Raw genomic sequence first — 18,005 nt, forward strand, 5'->3', positions numbered from 1 at the left:
CTTGGTTGAGCATTCCAATTTCTCCCATTCATTTTAATAGAAGTGGCCATTTTCTGCTAAATCATTTCTGGCTCAAGTTTGGAAGTACAGAATCTTTTGAATGAGATGTGTGTATTGGATGACGCTGCCTTCACACCATGGGAAGATTTTCAGTAATTAAAATCTTCGGTTTCACTCTGTTCCTCACACAATGCTATCGTATGGTTTGGAATATTATTATAGTGCGTTTATATTATTTCAAATTTTAAGTAAATGATTGAGACTGTAATTTAATCTGTTTGTTATGCCTTTAATATTGATGAAAATGTGTAGGGTTGGGTGCTTTAAAATACCTTTAAAAAATGTGTAATGTAAATTTTAATTATTGTTACTAAATTTACAAACAAATTAACAAATTATCAACTATGTTAAAAATGAAACCTCTTTTGGGTTGGGGGGCCTGGATAGCTCAGCGAGTAAAGACACTGACTATAACCCCTGGAGTCACAAGTTTAAATCCAGGGTGTGCTGAGTGACTCCAGCCAGGTCTTCTAAGCAACCAAATTGGACCGGTTGCTAGGGAGGGTAGAGTCACATAGGGTAACCTCCGCGTGGTCAGAATAATGTTGTTCGCTCTCGGTGGGGCACATGGTGAGTTGTGCAGAGAATAGCATGAAGCCTCCACACGTGCTATGTCTCTGCGGTAACGCGCTCAACAAGCCATGTAGTTGACTCAGACGCAGAGGCAACTGAGATTCGTCATCCGCCACCCGGACTGAGGTGAGTCACTACACCACCACGAGGACATAGAGCGCAAATATATAACCACACTAATATATTTATAAGTATAATAAAACATTGCTGTTAAGCACACTCCGTACTATCCAAAGATTGACTGTGACACCTCCCTTTTAGACTACCCTTCAATGCACCAGGAGAGATAACAGGTTGATCAAACTTACTATTAGCTATTGAAGTTTAAATAAAAAATGCTATTAAATCATCTCTGTCTTAATGCTCTCATAAGGATCACAAAACTAGTCTCCTAAAAACTCTTTAGTCAATGGCCTAATAAAAAGTGCATTGAAATCAATGCTATGTTCACAGTGTTGCTTAATTTTATATTGTGAAACAATTGTAAATATACCAAGAATATTCAATATATTACCTAGACACATAAATCTTATGGATTGAATGCTGAGAAGAGTCAAAAACCACCCACAAGGTGGTGGTCTATTAATCCAAGTTTTTGCCTGCTGGTTAATTTACGATTCATTAGCATTCCACATACTGGACTCATAGGTGTTACAGTGAAATCCTGGGGGAGATACATGGAGCTTGTGCTCTGCTTGAAGTTAACACTATATTTTCATTGATCATACTGATGATTACAGAGCTGAGAACTAATATTGTTGGCTTATATTATGTCTCATAAAACAAACTTTGTGTATTTATCCAAAGGTGTCCTGCTAGACCAAGAAGATGTGTTGATTTTCCATGTATTTCTATGCATCAGAAAAATGTTAGAAAATCCTTTAAGTTCCATGACCTCTTACGTCACATTTTAGGATGTCAGCCAAAAGTTTGAGGTTAGATGTGGCATACACAGTGCTGCTCTCCATGCCTCATCCATCATTAGATTAAAGCCTCACACTAACATGCTGGAAATATTCGCTTATTGACTGTGTTGATATGCTGCAGCCGTTGAAATTCAGCTCCTCAGCTGTAGCCGTCCAAGGGTGGGTGAGGGGGCAGTTAGGGCAACAGCAGTTATACTGTCTTCATTCCACCCTGACACCACATTTCACTCTACTGCATGCATCTGTCAACTCAGACTCAAAAATGCTTTTAATGTCCCATAGACCCTTGTGAGGAGAGACTGTCAGGCATCCGGCTGAACACATGCATTTGATTACCACTCAATCCTTAAAGTAAAATACGTCTCTTTCACCTATTTTATAATGCCCAATTCAATCTTGAAATTTTGCGATCAACAGAAATATCCCTTTTGAAGGAATCTGTGACTGCTCTGGATGCATCCCACACCCTTGTGCATTCATTGATTAAATATTTTGGCTAATTTGATTATGCGTTCGGCTATCAATAAGAGTGCAGTACTTTAATCTCACCTTAAAGGGATAGCGCACCCAAAAATCTAAATTTACTCACCTCCATGTTGTTCCAAACCCATAAAACATTCTTCTATCAATCTTAAAAACAGATATATGAGACCGTTCAGACCGAATGCATTTTTGCAGTAAAAAAAATTATGTTAATGGCCCCTTAATCAGGACGTTTACAGTGCTCTTTTCCATAAAACAAAAGCGAATGGTGACCAGGAGCTGCCAAGCTCCAAAAAAAAAAGTATCATAAAAGCACCTACATACATACACTTATTACAACATGAACAGTGTGGCAGGGCGGAGGGCGGGGCCGGGTCGTGATCCTAAACACCCGGTCCCGTATTAGGCTAATCAAGCCTCCCGAGAGGGATAAATGTAGACTGCGGAGGATCGTGCGGGAGAGAGAGATCGTTAACGGACATGTCCGTCATGTGTGTGTTTGTTTAAGTTTTATATTAAACATATTATTTATATTATCAAGCCGGTTCTCGCCTCCTCCTTTCCATTGATCACTTTACAAACAGCTTGCGCGGTAGCTCACCTAATAAGGCGTTAGACTTACAGTCAGAGAACTGCGATTCAAGTCCAGCCATGAACTCAAGCTGACTTGTTACATTACAGAGTCATAGAAGCGAGACAAAATGATGTGATATACAGCATGTAAATTTTTTAATTGCAAAAATGTTGTCATGTTCACGTAAATTTCATGAGACCTGGCTGAAAAAGGTCCCCGTCAATCATTCTGTTGTGATTAGTATACACCTGCTGTACATCAAAATCTTCACTGTAGCTCTATGTTCTTCCTACCTGCATAAATTGAAAACAAATCAGATTAGAAACGAGGAGGAAAGAGAGCGGCCCTTTGAAGTCACCATGTTTGAAATGGATGGGAAAAAGCCTTTTTCAATATCCTCTTCCTCGGGCCACAGAGCTCCATTTAACAGGCAAGGGAATTAACTTATTAGCTGTGGTGACAGGTGATGATGAAGACCGAGTTTACCGCCCTGACTACCTGTCATCACGGCTCCCATAAAGTAGACCATTCGTTCAAAAAAAAGGCAAGTCACCAGCCACCAAAAGACCTCGGAGCTATCAATGAGGCATTATTTGGATAAATATGTGAGTAATTTGAGCTATTTGACACCTGTTTGATGCACCCAGGTAGGCTTTGACGAGCATGGTGGACTGAGGGATACGGCCCAGATGAGAGAGACTTTAGTTTTTCCAGCTGTAATCACTGTGGCCATCTATATGGTCTCTCAACACAGATGAGCAGGTGCTGTGTGATGTGGCAGCCACGATTAAAGGGAAAAGATCTGCAGCACCGCCTACAGTACATCCTCTCTGTTTTTTAGTACTGTACTTTAACTCAGATGGCACATCCAGCTCTATCTCACAGAATAACCTTTTGTGGCTGTTGTGGTTATTGTCAATTACATGATCAGATTCACAATTTGGTTGCAGCAACACACGTGAAAGATTAAACATTCAAAGCATGAACTGTATTTGGTAAGCCAAATTCAAAAAACAAACTATTCATCAAATATACCAACCAAAGGCGATCCATACAGGATCTATTTGACTATTAATTAGGGCTGTTGATTTAGCGTGTTAATTCAAAAAATAACGCGTTAAAAAAATAGCACAATTAATCGCATGCCCACGGACCATAATAAGGAAGATTCCTGACAAATGCAAGCTTGTAGTACCAATTGTTTACTCAAGAGGGCTGTAAGTTAAATTTCAGCTGTATGAGCAACGCACAGTTTATACAGTGAAGAAAACATTTCAGTAGGCAGAACAACACAAACATGCATTACGTTCTTGCATTCAAAACACTTGAAGGAGCGCAAATGCAAACTAAGGGATCTCAAGATATGTTTAAAGTATTAAACTATATTTAACTTGACACAGTGACCTAAACATCTTATGTTTATGACACAACGCATCCGAGATGTCTGACGTAGGTGTAAATTGACGGGCCCTTAAACAAGCCCTCATAATAAATCTCCAACTGATTGACAAATTCACTTGTGAAATGGATTGCTGTGAACTGTGTGCCAATGACTGACTTATGATCAATAATATGGTAGTAAACAATACATTGTATTCTAAAGCCGCGTTTTGTATTGTCTTATCAATGATTAACTCTTCTGCTACAGGAATGTAAAGCATTTTAATTATCTGAATATTTGTATATATATATATATAATTTTTAAATATTTAAAGATAACTATGTATAATTATATATTGATATAAATATGTTTAATCATTATATATTGAGTTATTGTTATATGAGGGGCTTTCTCAGCAAATATTTGTAGATGCGATTAATCGCGATTAATTAATCGGGACACCATGTAATTAATTTGATTAAAAAATGTAATCGATTGACAGCCCTACTGTTAATACATTAATGTAAGCAGAGATTATCTATAACATTATTTGCTCTGGTCAAGCAAAAAAACAAGTTACAGGATTAATTTTTACGTGAGAGTGTAATATGTGTAAAATGTTAAAATGTTATATTATACAATATTATCACCTATTCCAGTATCTATAATATTCATCAGAACACTTCAAATGTTATGCGGTTTAATGATAAGCACTGTAAATCAGCAGGAATGCTGAAAGCTTTTTGTTATTTCTTTCTTTTTTATCCTACAATAGTGCTCAGTTAAGGCTTTTATCCTGTTTCCTTTTCCGTCACAGTACATATCATTGCACATTCAATGACGTCAATTTGTGGAAAGGCTGTCATTATGGCTAATGAGAAAGGATGTGTACATGTCTCTAAACTGTATATACTACCGGCCAAAAGTTTTGAAACACGTGACTGAAATGTTTCTCATGATCTTAAAAATCTTTTGATCTGAAGGCGTATTCTTAAATGCTTCAAATTAGTTTTGTAGACAAAAATATAGGTTGGAAAAGGGTGACTTATTTTGGATTTTGTTTAGTCACAACATAATTCCCATAGTTCCATTTATGTTATTCCAAAGTTTTGATGACTTTACTCTTATTCTAAAATGTGAAAAAAAAAAAAAAAAAAGGTTTAATAAAGAATGAGTAAGTGTTTCAAAACTTTTGACCGTGTATATATATGTATATATATATATATATATATATATATATATATATATATATATCATTTAAATCTTTGCAATAAGGCTCACCATATTTGTTTATAGAAAAGCAGATGTAACACTGCTATATCAAGTAAATAACAATAAAACATGTGAAAACTACCTCACTTAGTCTGCAGCACTCTTCCATGTACTCATCCAGACTGTCACTCGTTGTACTTTTCCTCAAGGTCTTTTGTTGTAATTCGGGTCCTGTTTTGCCATCACAAGCTTCAATAGAAAATTGGTTCCTTGACTTTCTGTCCTCAGCCATTGCAGTCTCTGGTATTGTCTCCTGTTCTGCAATGTTCTCAATGCCATTCTTGCAGTGCTTTCTGGTGTACCTCAGGATTCTGTCCTCGGACCTCTCTGAATCTGCTGTGATGTCCATTAAATCATCAGCAGCATCCTGATCTTCTATTCTATCTCCAAGAATGGCAAGAGTATCTCGTTCAATACAAATACAAGATGTTTGTTCAGTTTCCAAAGAGTCTGAAATTTCTTCAAGAGGACTCTTGCCTGGTACAAGACTGTTCATGTTACCAGAGCCACATGAAGACTCTCTACTGTGGACAGCAAAGCTTTGCTCTGAACCTGTAGGGGTGGATGGGGAAGTTGCTCCACTAGTCATTTCTACCCCAGAGTCCTCCGATTCAAATTTGTACAACCTAGGAAGTGTAGTATCTGTAAAAATTGTAGATAGATAGTCTGTTTTTGATTCAGGTACTGCTGGCTCAGGAGCAGCACTGTGGATGGAGATCACCTCATAGGCCTGGAGAGGCTCAGAGTTATCCTGCTCAGACATTGAATTTGAAATGGTTGAAATGGAATCTTCAACATTTAGGAGTTTCTCAGGAAAGTTATTGAGGAACTTCATCTTTGTCAGTACGACCTCATTCTCATCCACCATATCCCCTTTGCCTGCAAAGTGAATCAAAAGAGGATCATTAATAAATAAGATTGTACTGTGACACTACTAAAACAAAGTTTCTTGTTAAGAAAATATTTATATTTTTTAATGTATTTCTTGGTAGACAAATGAGGGAAACAAACATTGGAATAAATAACGATGAAGATTTTGCCATGGTTAAGGGGTGTGTTTTAGGCACAGTGTACATTAATGTACATAACGGGTATGAGTTAATTTGTATTTTACAATGTCTTTTAATGTGGCTCATCCCATCAGAACTTTCTGTTATATTAAGAGTAATAAAATATCCACATCTATTGTTGACTTGAGGTACTATAATTTAAAAAGTCTTCCTTTGAAGTTATGTTTAAAACACTGGTATGTGAAAATTGCTTGTTTTTGAGACAATAGTGATGGTTAAATTTCTTTGCATAATTCATCTCTCATTTTTTATGTTATATAAAAGCAGTTCTATGCAGACATGGTTCACTGTGCTGAAAGAAGACCTCAAAGCACTCAGAAAACAGTCATATACTGTAGACCTGCTCTTTAATCTGTACATTTACTTTATGTTATTGTATGGCTTAGTCATTTGTGACCTGTTCTTTCTCAGTATTGAAAAATTTTAATATAAAAAATAAAATAAAATTTTAGGTGTAAGCCTATCTTTGTCCTACTGTCTATGAGTACGCGATTCACAGGAAGCATTATGGCATTCTGAATATTTTTGGAAGGAAATGCGCCACTCATTTTTCTACTGTGAGGGAACTGAGACATAGAGAAATGTCTAAGATCTTTCAGCATTGACTCCAAAATTTCACAGAGCCATAACACTGATACACTGTGAGATTAGAAATCATAAACTGAGATATCTTTTCATGAGGCCTTGAAAACGATCAAAAGAAAAACCATTTCAGCTGTTCCCAGCACTCTCATAGGTCAAAACAGGTTGGGGTTTTTTGTGTGTTGCTTTAAATAATAAGCAGCCATCCCAAAGCCCAGCCTGAAGCCCACCCATGTGTTTGGTGAGAAAATAATCTGTTGTGATAATTTTTTGTTTTCACATTGGAAAGTGACACTATGAAAACAGTGATAGCATTTCAGTTATGTGAGGTCATCCAAACTTTGCTTCTGGTCCAAGTTTCTTCCCATTCAAAACAGTGAATTTGTTTTTGTGTCTGTCCTTTCTCATGGGCTCTGCCTTTTGTATACAACACCTGGAGTGTCAGACTGCTCTTTCTATTGTACATACAGAATAGAGATTAATGCTGTTGGATGTGTGTAATTACATTTAAGTATAGGAAAATATGTGCCAATACCTAAAGGATCAATCAAAACCTGTAGATAATTATTTTAATAATGATTAAGGTTCACCAGCATTACATACAGTTATTGGAGCATTCAATCCGAGGCCCAGAATCATAGTTTAGCTAATTTACTTTCAAAGGTCAATTAGACCGACCTGTTGGGTCGGACTTTTCATACAGCAGTGCTCTCCAGCTGAGAATACAGAACTGCTGATGGTGGAGCATTTTTGATGCCACTCAGTAGGAGCAAGTAGTCAGCATCTAAATCTCCCCTAGGTTTTCAATTAACATCTCTTAGATGTGGCTGCTTGTACAGAGAGATCAAAAAGCCTTCGACTAGCCCTGGCAGCCAGGAATGTAAGTAATGCTAAAGGGCATTTGTTCCAAAGTATAATGCATTCAAAATAAAAACAGGTAAAAGGAGGTTAGTGGCAGTGTTGGCAAGAATCAAGGCCTACATATTTCTAGTCCTTATCGCCCTGCAGGCTGCAAATATCTGCTGAGGAATTATTTCAGGAGTAAAAGACTGTTTCAACACCTTAAGGTTATCTGGGTGTTTCTACAACCATGGGCACTTTTGGTCTTACGTATACTTTAGAAAATAAATGCCCTAAAACACACTGCTCATACTCTCACTAGTTTCTGTATCTTTTCCATTAACAATTCTGTTATTTTTCTGTAATTTTGAGAGCATTTCCACCACAGTTTCATTTCCAACACGTCAAATTATGTATTATATTTGATAGCATTCTGTGGTGGAAATGATGTAGATGGAAATTATATATTTTTTTTATATAAAATATAATATAGCTAGCATTTTATGTTTCCTAAATCCACACAATTAAATAATATTTCATACTTTTTGCATAATTTGACAAAATTACAGATTGATAGGAAATTATGCTAAAAATTGTTTAACTATTTAATCATGGAAAAATTATACCACAATAGTAAAAATGTATATACATAATTTTCATACAATAAATGTTAACATTTTGTATGATTACTTCTCTCTTTGTTTATATTTTGATACTCTTTATAATTTACGCTCAAAAAATTAATATTACAATATTTACAAATTTTTATTTAAAAAACAAATTCCTTCAAATTGAATTATGTAAGCTTTTATCAAATAAAATATTTTAATATTTGATTCAATAAATTAAGTTAAATATTACACAATTCAATACGAATTGTTATGAAATTGAAATGAGTAAATAATGTGTAATACATGTATTTATTCATTTGTTTTAATATTGAATTAATACAATTATATTCAATATTAATTATTTCATATTTAAACTCTGGTCTAGTAAATGTACACATTACCGTGAGTTTCATATAACACTTTAAATATGGCTTTGTGCTTGTTTTCCTCTTTTAAACAGCATTACTAGTCACGTTCCACCTGCTCTAGTGGTTTTCTTCCAGGGGAGCGGAGAATGTTTCTCTCTTTGTACAACTGGCAAGTGCCTCACATTTTTGAGCTGATAAAATAGACAGTTCAAATTTAGGAATTCTTCAATCTTCTATTCTAGTGTCTTTTTACAGCTCTATGTGCATTTGGTCAGTAGAAACATTTATATTTCCAAGTGATGGTTTTAAGTGAGGTCTGTTCTGAAAGAGAGCGAGTTTACTACAAGAATCAAATGTTGCTGCTCTTCATATTGAGATTCAAGAATGTGAGAATCTGAAACATTCCAGGGGATGAAATGTGAAGAATTCACTTGCTTATATGAGGACATGTTTACGTCATCTGTTCTCACCCATTCATGTTTACCACAATTGAACACTGCCTTAATTGTAGTTTCTGCTTTACTGACCCAAAATTACATCGTTATACTCTCAGTCAAACTGACATGAATTGTATGCCATTGTCACCTCTTCCCTCAAGACTTGGATCAGCTATAATATATCACCGCCAAAAAGGTATCTGTTGCATGACAGATTACAGCAATCAACAAAACAAAGTCCTATAATCTACATTTTCAAAAGCAGTTTACCGACCTGCCCCTTACTTTTAGAGTTTATAAATGATCTTTTGATGAGTTTCAAGACCACATAAAGCCTTTTGATAAACTTTCTGCATAAGCTTTTTTCCTGTGTTGACATATTTCCCAATGAAACAGTAAGTTGGAACTGGACACATTGAATGGCTTGTCCTTATTCTAAAATTGCCAATTTACACAAAAACTGCAAATATCTGCAAAAATTTTAATTTGTCAACTTTTAGGAGTACACCTGCATGTAGATGGCCTCAGTCAGAGTAACAGACTTACATTTTAAATTAATGGGGATTTCAATGAAGGAATCATAATTACATCTAATTCTATATGTAGGAGGAGCCTGTGTCTAAAGCAGGGGTGAAAATTTCATCAAAATGTTGGGGGGGACAATAAACATAACAATTCTCAAGAGCAATTTTTTGAAGGGGACAACAAGGGGTTTTTTGTTGTTGCCCCGTTTGCATTTGTATTTTTTTATTTCTTAAACAAATCTTTTAAGAATATATATTATTTACAATACACATATTGTAATGATATTTTAGGGGGGGACAACCCTCAGATAGGGGGGTCCTGACCCCCAACACCAACCACCCCCCCCCCACCCCACCGCGATTTCCGCCTATGGTCTAAAGAGAGGACACTGGGTCTGAAGTGGCAGAGAGTTCTGATGGGCAGAAAAATGAAAAGCTCTAGTTCTCAGTATAAATAAGAGAAGTTTGCTTTTATCGCAAACACGTGTGTTGGATCATTGAAGAAACATAATCCAAATCCTTTTCAGAACAGACCCAAATTGTATTGGCTTTATGTTGTGCAAAAGTCCCACCTGCTCTAGTGGTTTTCTTCCAGGGGAGCAGATAATGTTTTTCTCTTTGAACAACTGGCAAGTGCCTCACATTTTTGAGCTGATAAAATACTCAGTTCAAATGTAAGAATTCTGGAATCTTCTACTCTAGTGTCTTTTTACAGCTCTGTGCATTTGGTCGGTAGAAACATTGATATTTCCAAGTGATGGTTTTAAGTGAGGTCTTATGTATGTGTTATTTGAAGAATTTCTGTGACCTGAAACACACAGTATTTTGTCAAATATCTGTTCTGAAAGAGAGCGAGTTTACTATAAGAATCAAATGTTGCTGCTCTTCATATTGAGATTAAAGAATGTGAGAATCTGAAACATTCCAGGGGATGAAATGTGAAGAATTCGCTTACTGTATATGAGGACATGTTTACTTCATCTGTTCTCACCCATTCATGTTTACCACAATTGAACACTGCCTTAATTGTAGTTTCTGCTTTACTGACCCAAAATTACACCGTTATACTGTCAGTCAAACTGACATGAATTGTATGCCATTGTCACCTCTTCCCTCAAGACTTGGATCAGCTGTAATATATCACCGCCAAAAAGGTCTCTGTTGCATGACAGATTACAACAATCAACAAAACAAAGTCCTATAATCTACATTTTCAAAAGCAGTTTACCGACCTGCCCCTTACTTTTAGAGTTTATAAATAATCTTTTGATGAGTTTCAAGACCACATTAACTGTTTTGATAAACTTTCTGAATAAGCTTTTTTCCTGTGTTGACATATTTCCCAATGAAACAGGAAGTTGAAACTGGACATATTGAATGGATTGTCCTTAATATAAAATTGCCAATTTTCACCAAAACTGCAAATATCTGCAAAAAAATAATTTGTCAACTTTTAGGAGTACTTCTGCACGTAGATGGTCTAAATCAGTGTCAAAGTAACAGTCTACCATTTTAAATGAATGTGGATTTCAATGAAGGAATCATAATTACATCTAATTCTATATGTAGGCAAAGGAGCCTGTGTCTGAAGAGAGGATACTGGGTCTGAAGGGGCAGGGAGTTCTGATGGGCAGAAAAATAAATAAGAGAAGTTTGCTTTTATCGCAAACACGTGTGTTGGATCATTGAAGAAACATAATCCAAATCCTTTTCAGAACAGACCCAAATTGTATTGGCTTTATGTTGTGCAGAAGCACAATAGGTTTTAAAATTAACTTAAGCAACTTGAGAATATTGTTAGGGGATACTATGAGATAAGTATAGGTGCTTAAAGACTGTGCTGTCTGCAGACTCTGCCGTTGTGATCATTGGTGGAGAGGTCAGAGGCAGGCCAGGGCAGGTCTTCTATTTTTAAAGCCAGGAGAATGTCAGAACCCTGTTAACACTTGGGTGGCCAGACTAAATAACCAAGAGGGTCTGATATACACTGAAAACCTGACCTTACAGAATATCACATAATCACAGATGTATTTTTAATTGAATAATTCTGTAAATGAGTACACTTTATTATATCTTTCAGTCACAATAAAGTAAATCTTTGATGAAATACAGTTTAACATAACAAGAAATGTATAGTGGTGCTTGCTTAGGTAAGCATCACTATTGTTGTTGGTGAGAGGCATACTTTTACTTTTGTAAGCAATCAGTCTTAAACATTTTCATTTGGCTGACAATAAAATGGTTGAAAAAACAGATTTACAATTACATTGAAGGTGCCATAGGTGCAACAGTGCCATATATAGGGGCCAGAATATGATAGACACTTGGGAATGGGCTCATTTGAATTGGGCCAGTAAGCAACCAACTGGCAATACATTAGCAACCACTCAGATGACCCTAGGAAACTAATAGCAACAAGTTTAGGTGATATACTTCAAGCGGAATCGAAGAACTAACGAGTGTGATGTAATTTTGAACAAAGTCTGGCCACAAATAAGGTTCTTTTAATTAATTTTGGTGGTTTGAAACAGCTCGCCAGCACAAACTCTCAGAACAACTTTGTACCTGCTGCTAAACACCTTAAAGCCATTGGTCCACGCCATCGGTAGTTGTGACCTGGTGCCCAACCGACTTTGTGGCATTCTTAAGTCAGTCAACATGAACACACCGGCATCTAGAGTTATTAGTGAGCTGGTGCAACATATTTACATCTGCACTTTAGTTAGAGACATTTTTCAATAACATGCCATTTTATTATATTTTTTTATTTGTTTGCAAAAGGAACCAAATCTACTCAAATACTGTTAAGTTCCTATTCATGCTGATGTTTGATATGCTGCTTCATGCATGTGCCATCTACAGCCAGAAGCCACTCGTGCATTCACATTACAGATAAGTCTCTAATTATCATTCTTTTGTCTGTTTTCTACTCCGTTACCTGCTCATCTGACACCCTGTTATCCACCCATCTTTGGAGTAGTATTGAAATAATCATAAAAAAACAAAAACAGACGGTTTACTGGCACATATAGTATGGCATACAGTATATTATTGCTGCATGTTAGCGTATTAGCGTCATGAATGCAGAATGTAAACATTACAAATTATATATTATCTACTGCATATACTGTATTATTTACTTGTATATCATAATTTAAACATAAACGTGGTTAAAACAGCTTCTTTTACTGATCACGTGTAAATTCTACTTGTAGAATGACGCATGAAGTCAGAATCACAGATAACACATTTTAAAGTTACATTAGTTAAGGTGTTACCTGTAGTCTTGTGTATACTCATATTTAAATGCTCCTCTATATGCCGCAATGGCGTGACCAGTGTTTAAAGGCTTGCAAATAATATACTATAGCTTGACTGTTTCAAATTATTTTTAGATCTGAGCAAAGAATGAAGGACTTCACAGTAAGTTCTGAGCCTGAAAACCCCCAATGCAAAAATACTGTTAATATTGAAATCAACTTTAGGATTTACAAAGTGATAAGTAAAATATATTGAGCCTGTGGCTGCCAAAATGATGCTTCCCAATCAGATGTTCTGGTCTTTCTGGTTGAATTGTTTAAGGAGGTGACTTAGGCCAGATGTCAGGTTTGATAAGGTATGACAGCCATACACCTTTTTTCTCCTTCTTCCTAATCTTCCAAAAGCCAACAGACCTTTAGTGCCTCACACCTCTCTGTCACTCTCATTACAATGCCAGAACAGCCTCCCTCTACTCCCTCGTCATCAACCAAGGCAATGGATTTGACCCTAAGGAGTCTTTCCAGAAGCATATTATCAATGGGAACTGAAAGGGCCAGTCTTTCATTATCTAACACCATTAGGATAAGGCAAGAATGTGCAGGAGCAGCAACATCAGACAGGCCTTCAGGCAAACTCATTCCACTAACTATTCCCACTTGTAACAAGGTTCAATGAATAAGGAAGAGGGTGACGGCAATTCCAACACTCTTTATTCTCATCAACATAAACACGTTTGCATCAGGCTCAAAGGTGAAGCTTCACAGTGCAAAAAAATACGGCAATAGACAACACCCAATTAGCTTCAGGTGCCTCACCCAGTCCCACGCACACACACATCTTTGCAGCGTCTGTTTCTCTCTCTCACTCTATGGATTGGCCACCTCTTTATTTCCCCTGTCTTTCACTGCGAACATTGAAAAAGCAATTACCAGCAATTCATCTCAGGTGAAAATCCTTACCGGTTCCTCTGTCCCCAGACGAACGCCTGACCATGCCCTCACCTCTACATTCCCCCATTGCCCGACTCAGGCCGGGGAACCATCTGGTCTGCCTACTACCCCCTTTCTGGAGAGGAAGTCCACAACAGCCACCTGCACCCCTGACCTGTGGACCACCTCGAACTTAAACGGCTGGAGTGCCAGTTACCATCGGGTGATCCAGGCGTTGCCATGCTACATATGGTGGAGCCATTAGAGTGGGGCATGGTCCGAACAGAGGGTGAATGCTCATCCCAAAAATTACGTAGAAGAGAGTGAGGATCGCCCACTTGATGGACAGCACTCCTTCTCCATTGTGCTGTACTTTGTAAAAAATGTACAGCACCAGACGCTCCTCCCCCTCCACCACTTGGGACAGTACAGCACCCAGCTCCCTGTCCGATGCATCCATATGCAAAACAATAGGAAGAGAGAAGTCAGGGGAATGCAGAAGCGGCCCCCCACAAAGGGCAGCTTTTACCTGCATGTATGCTTGTTGGCACAGCTCCATTCACTGGACCGGGTCTAAAGCTTTTTAGTGAGATCAGTCAGTGAGCTGGTGAAGTCCAAATAATTCGGCACCAACTTTCGATAATAGCCAGCCAACTGTCTCACCTCCTTTTTGGAATTTGGTCTCGGGCAGGTCACAATCGCTGCAGTTTTATCAATTTGGGGCCGTACCTGACCATGACCAAGTGGAACCCCAGATACTGTACCTCCACCCACCCAATTGCGCACTTCTTTGGCTTTGCTGTGAGCCCGGCTCTTTGCAGCAACCTCAGAACTACCCCCAGACGCTGCATGTGCCACTGCCAGTCATTACTCTTAATAATGATATCATCCAAATAGGCAGCAGCATACTCAGAGTGTGGTCTGAGGACCCTGTCCATAAGAGCCAGTGCCCCAAACAAACCAAACGGAAGGGTCACAAATTGGTGTAAGCCAAGCGGTGTGGAGAAGGCAGTTTTTTCATGGGAGATTGCGTTGGCCAAACAAATACAATGACCAACACACAATTATCTTCAGGTGTCTCTCCCAGTCACAAGCACACACAGCTTTGTGGAATTTACAAATGTAGAAGTGAAGAATCTTTACATAAATGGACTTAAACCAGTGATTCTCAACTTGCTGGGTTGCAGGTCTGTTCTGATAAAATTAAAGACAGCAGGAAAAACAATGCTGTCCATAAAATCATGCATAGTTAAAATAGGCTTTTAAAGGGAGGAGAAAATGCTTCAAATGTCTTGTGTTGTTGACATCAAAGGCTATGCATCCAATCAAAGTCTGTGATATTCTGGTACAAATTCATCTATCACTTGGTAGAAGCTAGCCAAATTACTTTAGATAGATTCCAACATGGACAGGTTGCATGACATTCCTTTATCCTCCAAAACCATGAAAGACTACACAACGTAATCTTGCTGCAAGGATAAACATGGTTTGTGCTTACTACAATTTGTTTTGCTGTGGCAATCGGAATTCAAGAGATGTTTAAATACAAAAATTGGCAAATTAATACAAAATGTTTGATTAAAAAGACTGTTTTGTTTCATTTTGTATGCTAAATATTTCTAGCACTGTGTTTGATCACCAATATGCAATGTAACATATGTGTCCTGAAGTAAAACCAGATGAGAATCACTGATTTAAATATCTAAGTTAATTAATATAATTTTCTGTGAGAATGTGTTTATCTGAATGTCATTGTATAATAATGGTCTCTCTTCTTGTCTCTTCAGGAAAGCTTCAATTCTGTATTACCTGAATGATCATGTGTGTCAGTGACTTTATATTGGTTGATCTTACACATGAAGAATTCAGCGCAGTGTGGGTGTGCCTGGTTTGAGTTATCAGTTACATATAACATAACTCAAGTAGAGGAGAGGAGCCTTAGTCATGAAGCTGTCACAGCTAAGTTATTCACATGTAATATCACTTCGTTTCTTATGTTGGTTTTGTTTGAGGCTGAAACAGTTCAGATCACTGTAACACTCTTCTCCCACTTTCTCACATCATTGTAGCACTATAACACTTGCATCTAAACTGTTGATCACAAAGGATCACACCTGATTATAGATCTAATCCAGGTAATAAAGAAGATAAACAACTTAAAAGATCTTTTGCATTGCTATGTGATTTACAAGGTTTCAGTTAGAGCCAACATGGGTTTTACTGCTTGAAGTTCCACAAAAACATTTTTCTTCTCCAGTTATTTTGTACTGGTGTTTTCAAGACCCGTGAACCAATATTCTGATTGGAAAAATTATAAAGTATCAAAAACTTTACAAATCTTCAAAGAAGCGTATACTAACTCATGAACTCAGTAAAAAAAAAAATAGTCATTGTTGAAAAGATGGTTCTTTTTTAAATTCAGGTGCTTCAAAGAGCCAACGAAGAACCATTATTTTTAAGTAAATGTAGTACAACCTTTTCTTTCATCCCTTCTCTTTCATCCAAGACAAAAGTCGGATTTCAGTTCCAAAGAGGAATTATGTGCTTTCACAACACTTACAATGAATGGAATCTCCCCTAGTAAGGGCTCTTTTGTGAAATAAGGCAAAAACCTTCAAACATCTCATGAAAAATCATAAGAAACCAACTGAGACTATAGTGAATATTAAGTCAAACAACTGTTAAACATTCTAGGCTAAAAAGCTGAAATTTAAAATGACATATTGCTTGATATTTTTCATTCTTCCATTTCTTGCTATATGATGATGAACCGTTAACAGCCAGATGTTACCAGAAAATTAACAAACTACTGTACTTGTGGTGATGTCTCCAATTAAAGTTGAAATGCTGCTGTGATTTACAATAAAACAAATCAAATGGCTTATACATTTCCTCTCATTAAGCTGATTTTTCATTTTAATGTCTTACTAAGTAAAATTAAATATACCTCTTTGCCACATGCTTTTCTAGTTAACACCAAAGCAACTTGAAAAACTGTAGTTATTAACAACAACATACAGTATATGTTATAAGTTTGTGGGTAAAGCTTGTGGGTTTTCAATTTTAGCTCATCTTTGCCAGCTAAATTTACTGTAATGACATAAACCAAACTACCTGTGGGACTCATTTGATGAAAGTTAAATGTATTTTTTGAAGATAACACCGACTGTGGTCACCCAAGCAGACAACACCACAAAGTTCAAATTACAGGTTTCTAAAAACCCTTCAACACCTCAGCCAGACAAATTACTACCTGTCCTGCAAATCCAGGTGTTGCTTAGAGCCGACAGAGTCAAGCTCTGTGACTCCATGTATCCAAAGCAGCAAAGCATGTATTGAGTCATACTATCTTACCTTTTCTCCATGGTGCAAGGATGGCAAAAGACTTTTGCCAGTTGAACACTGTGCTTGACTTCCTCTTCTTAAGACTCATTTTGCACGTCCACAACTTCAGCAGCTTTGATTGACCAGAGGAACAGAACTCCTCTACGGCTTATTCAAGCACGCCTCATACCGTAGTGTTGAATGATCTTCCTTCTTAATTGAGTGTTTGGATTGTTGAAATGTCCCAGAAAGGTGTGCTGCTTGGATTAAATCCTGTTTTAGACATATTGGCAGAATAACTTCATACTGCCTTCCACACAAGTGTATGTGAGAGAAGGAGAGAAGGAGCCTTGTTGTGCTTCAGGGTGCTTGCCGGACTGAGTATGTGAGTGAGTCTTGTGGTGTCTATCCTCTCACTGAGTAAAATGAGCAGGCTGCCTCCAGCAGTACCATTTGCAGCTGGAGGAGGGGTGACGGATTGCCAGAAAGAGGGAGGGGAAACACTCTAGAGAAAACCTTTGTGTGTTGGAGAGAGGGAGAGATAGTGGGAGAAGTTGGAAAATGTTTTGCAAACAAATGCCAGTGAATATGCTATCTTTAAATTCTTCTCAAAAGACATTGCTGGAAGAATGCACCATATTATGTTGGCTTGACAAAGTGCAAACGTGGATATAGGGGCAATCCCAAAAAGTCCCATAGATTTACATTGACAAAATCAATCAATCAATCTATCTATCTATCTATCTATCTATCTATCTATCTATCTATCTATCTATCTATCTATCTATCT

The 18,005-nt window shown here is 37.3% G+C and overlaps 1 protein-coding gene across 2 annotated transcripts in view; it reads right to left on the reverse strand.

The window, feature by feature from the left end:
• Nucleotides 1-17,621, reverse strand: part of LOC127617919 (uncharacterized) — a 37,038-nt gene extending 19,417 nt beyond the window's left edge. For both annotated transcript variants that reach the window (XM_052090089.1, XM_052090088.1), the window contains exons 1-2: nt 17,246-17,621; nt 5,352-6,148 (exon numbers count right to left, since the gene is read on the reverse strand). In XM_052090089.1, coding sequence (XP_051946049.1) covers nt 5,352-6,148; nt 17,246-17,324 — 876 coding nt within the window. In that variant the 5' untranslated portion in view covers nt 17,325-17,621. The remainder of the gene's footprint in view (nt 1-5,351; nt 6,149-17,245) is intronic.
• Between the last annotated feature and the right edge of the window lie 384 nt (nt 17,622-18,005).

The sequence above is a fragment of the Xyrauchen texanus genome, chromosome 24 (genome assembly GCF_025860055.1).
Source record: "Xyrauchen texanus isolate HMW12.3.18 chromosome 24, RBS_HiC_50CHRs, whole genome shotgun sequence".
Taxonomy (NCBI): Eukaryota; Metazoa; Chordata; class Actinopteri; order Cypriniformes; family Catostomidae; genus Xyrauchen; species Xyrauchen texanus.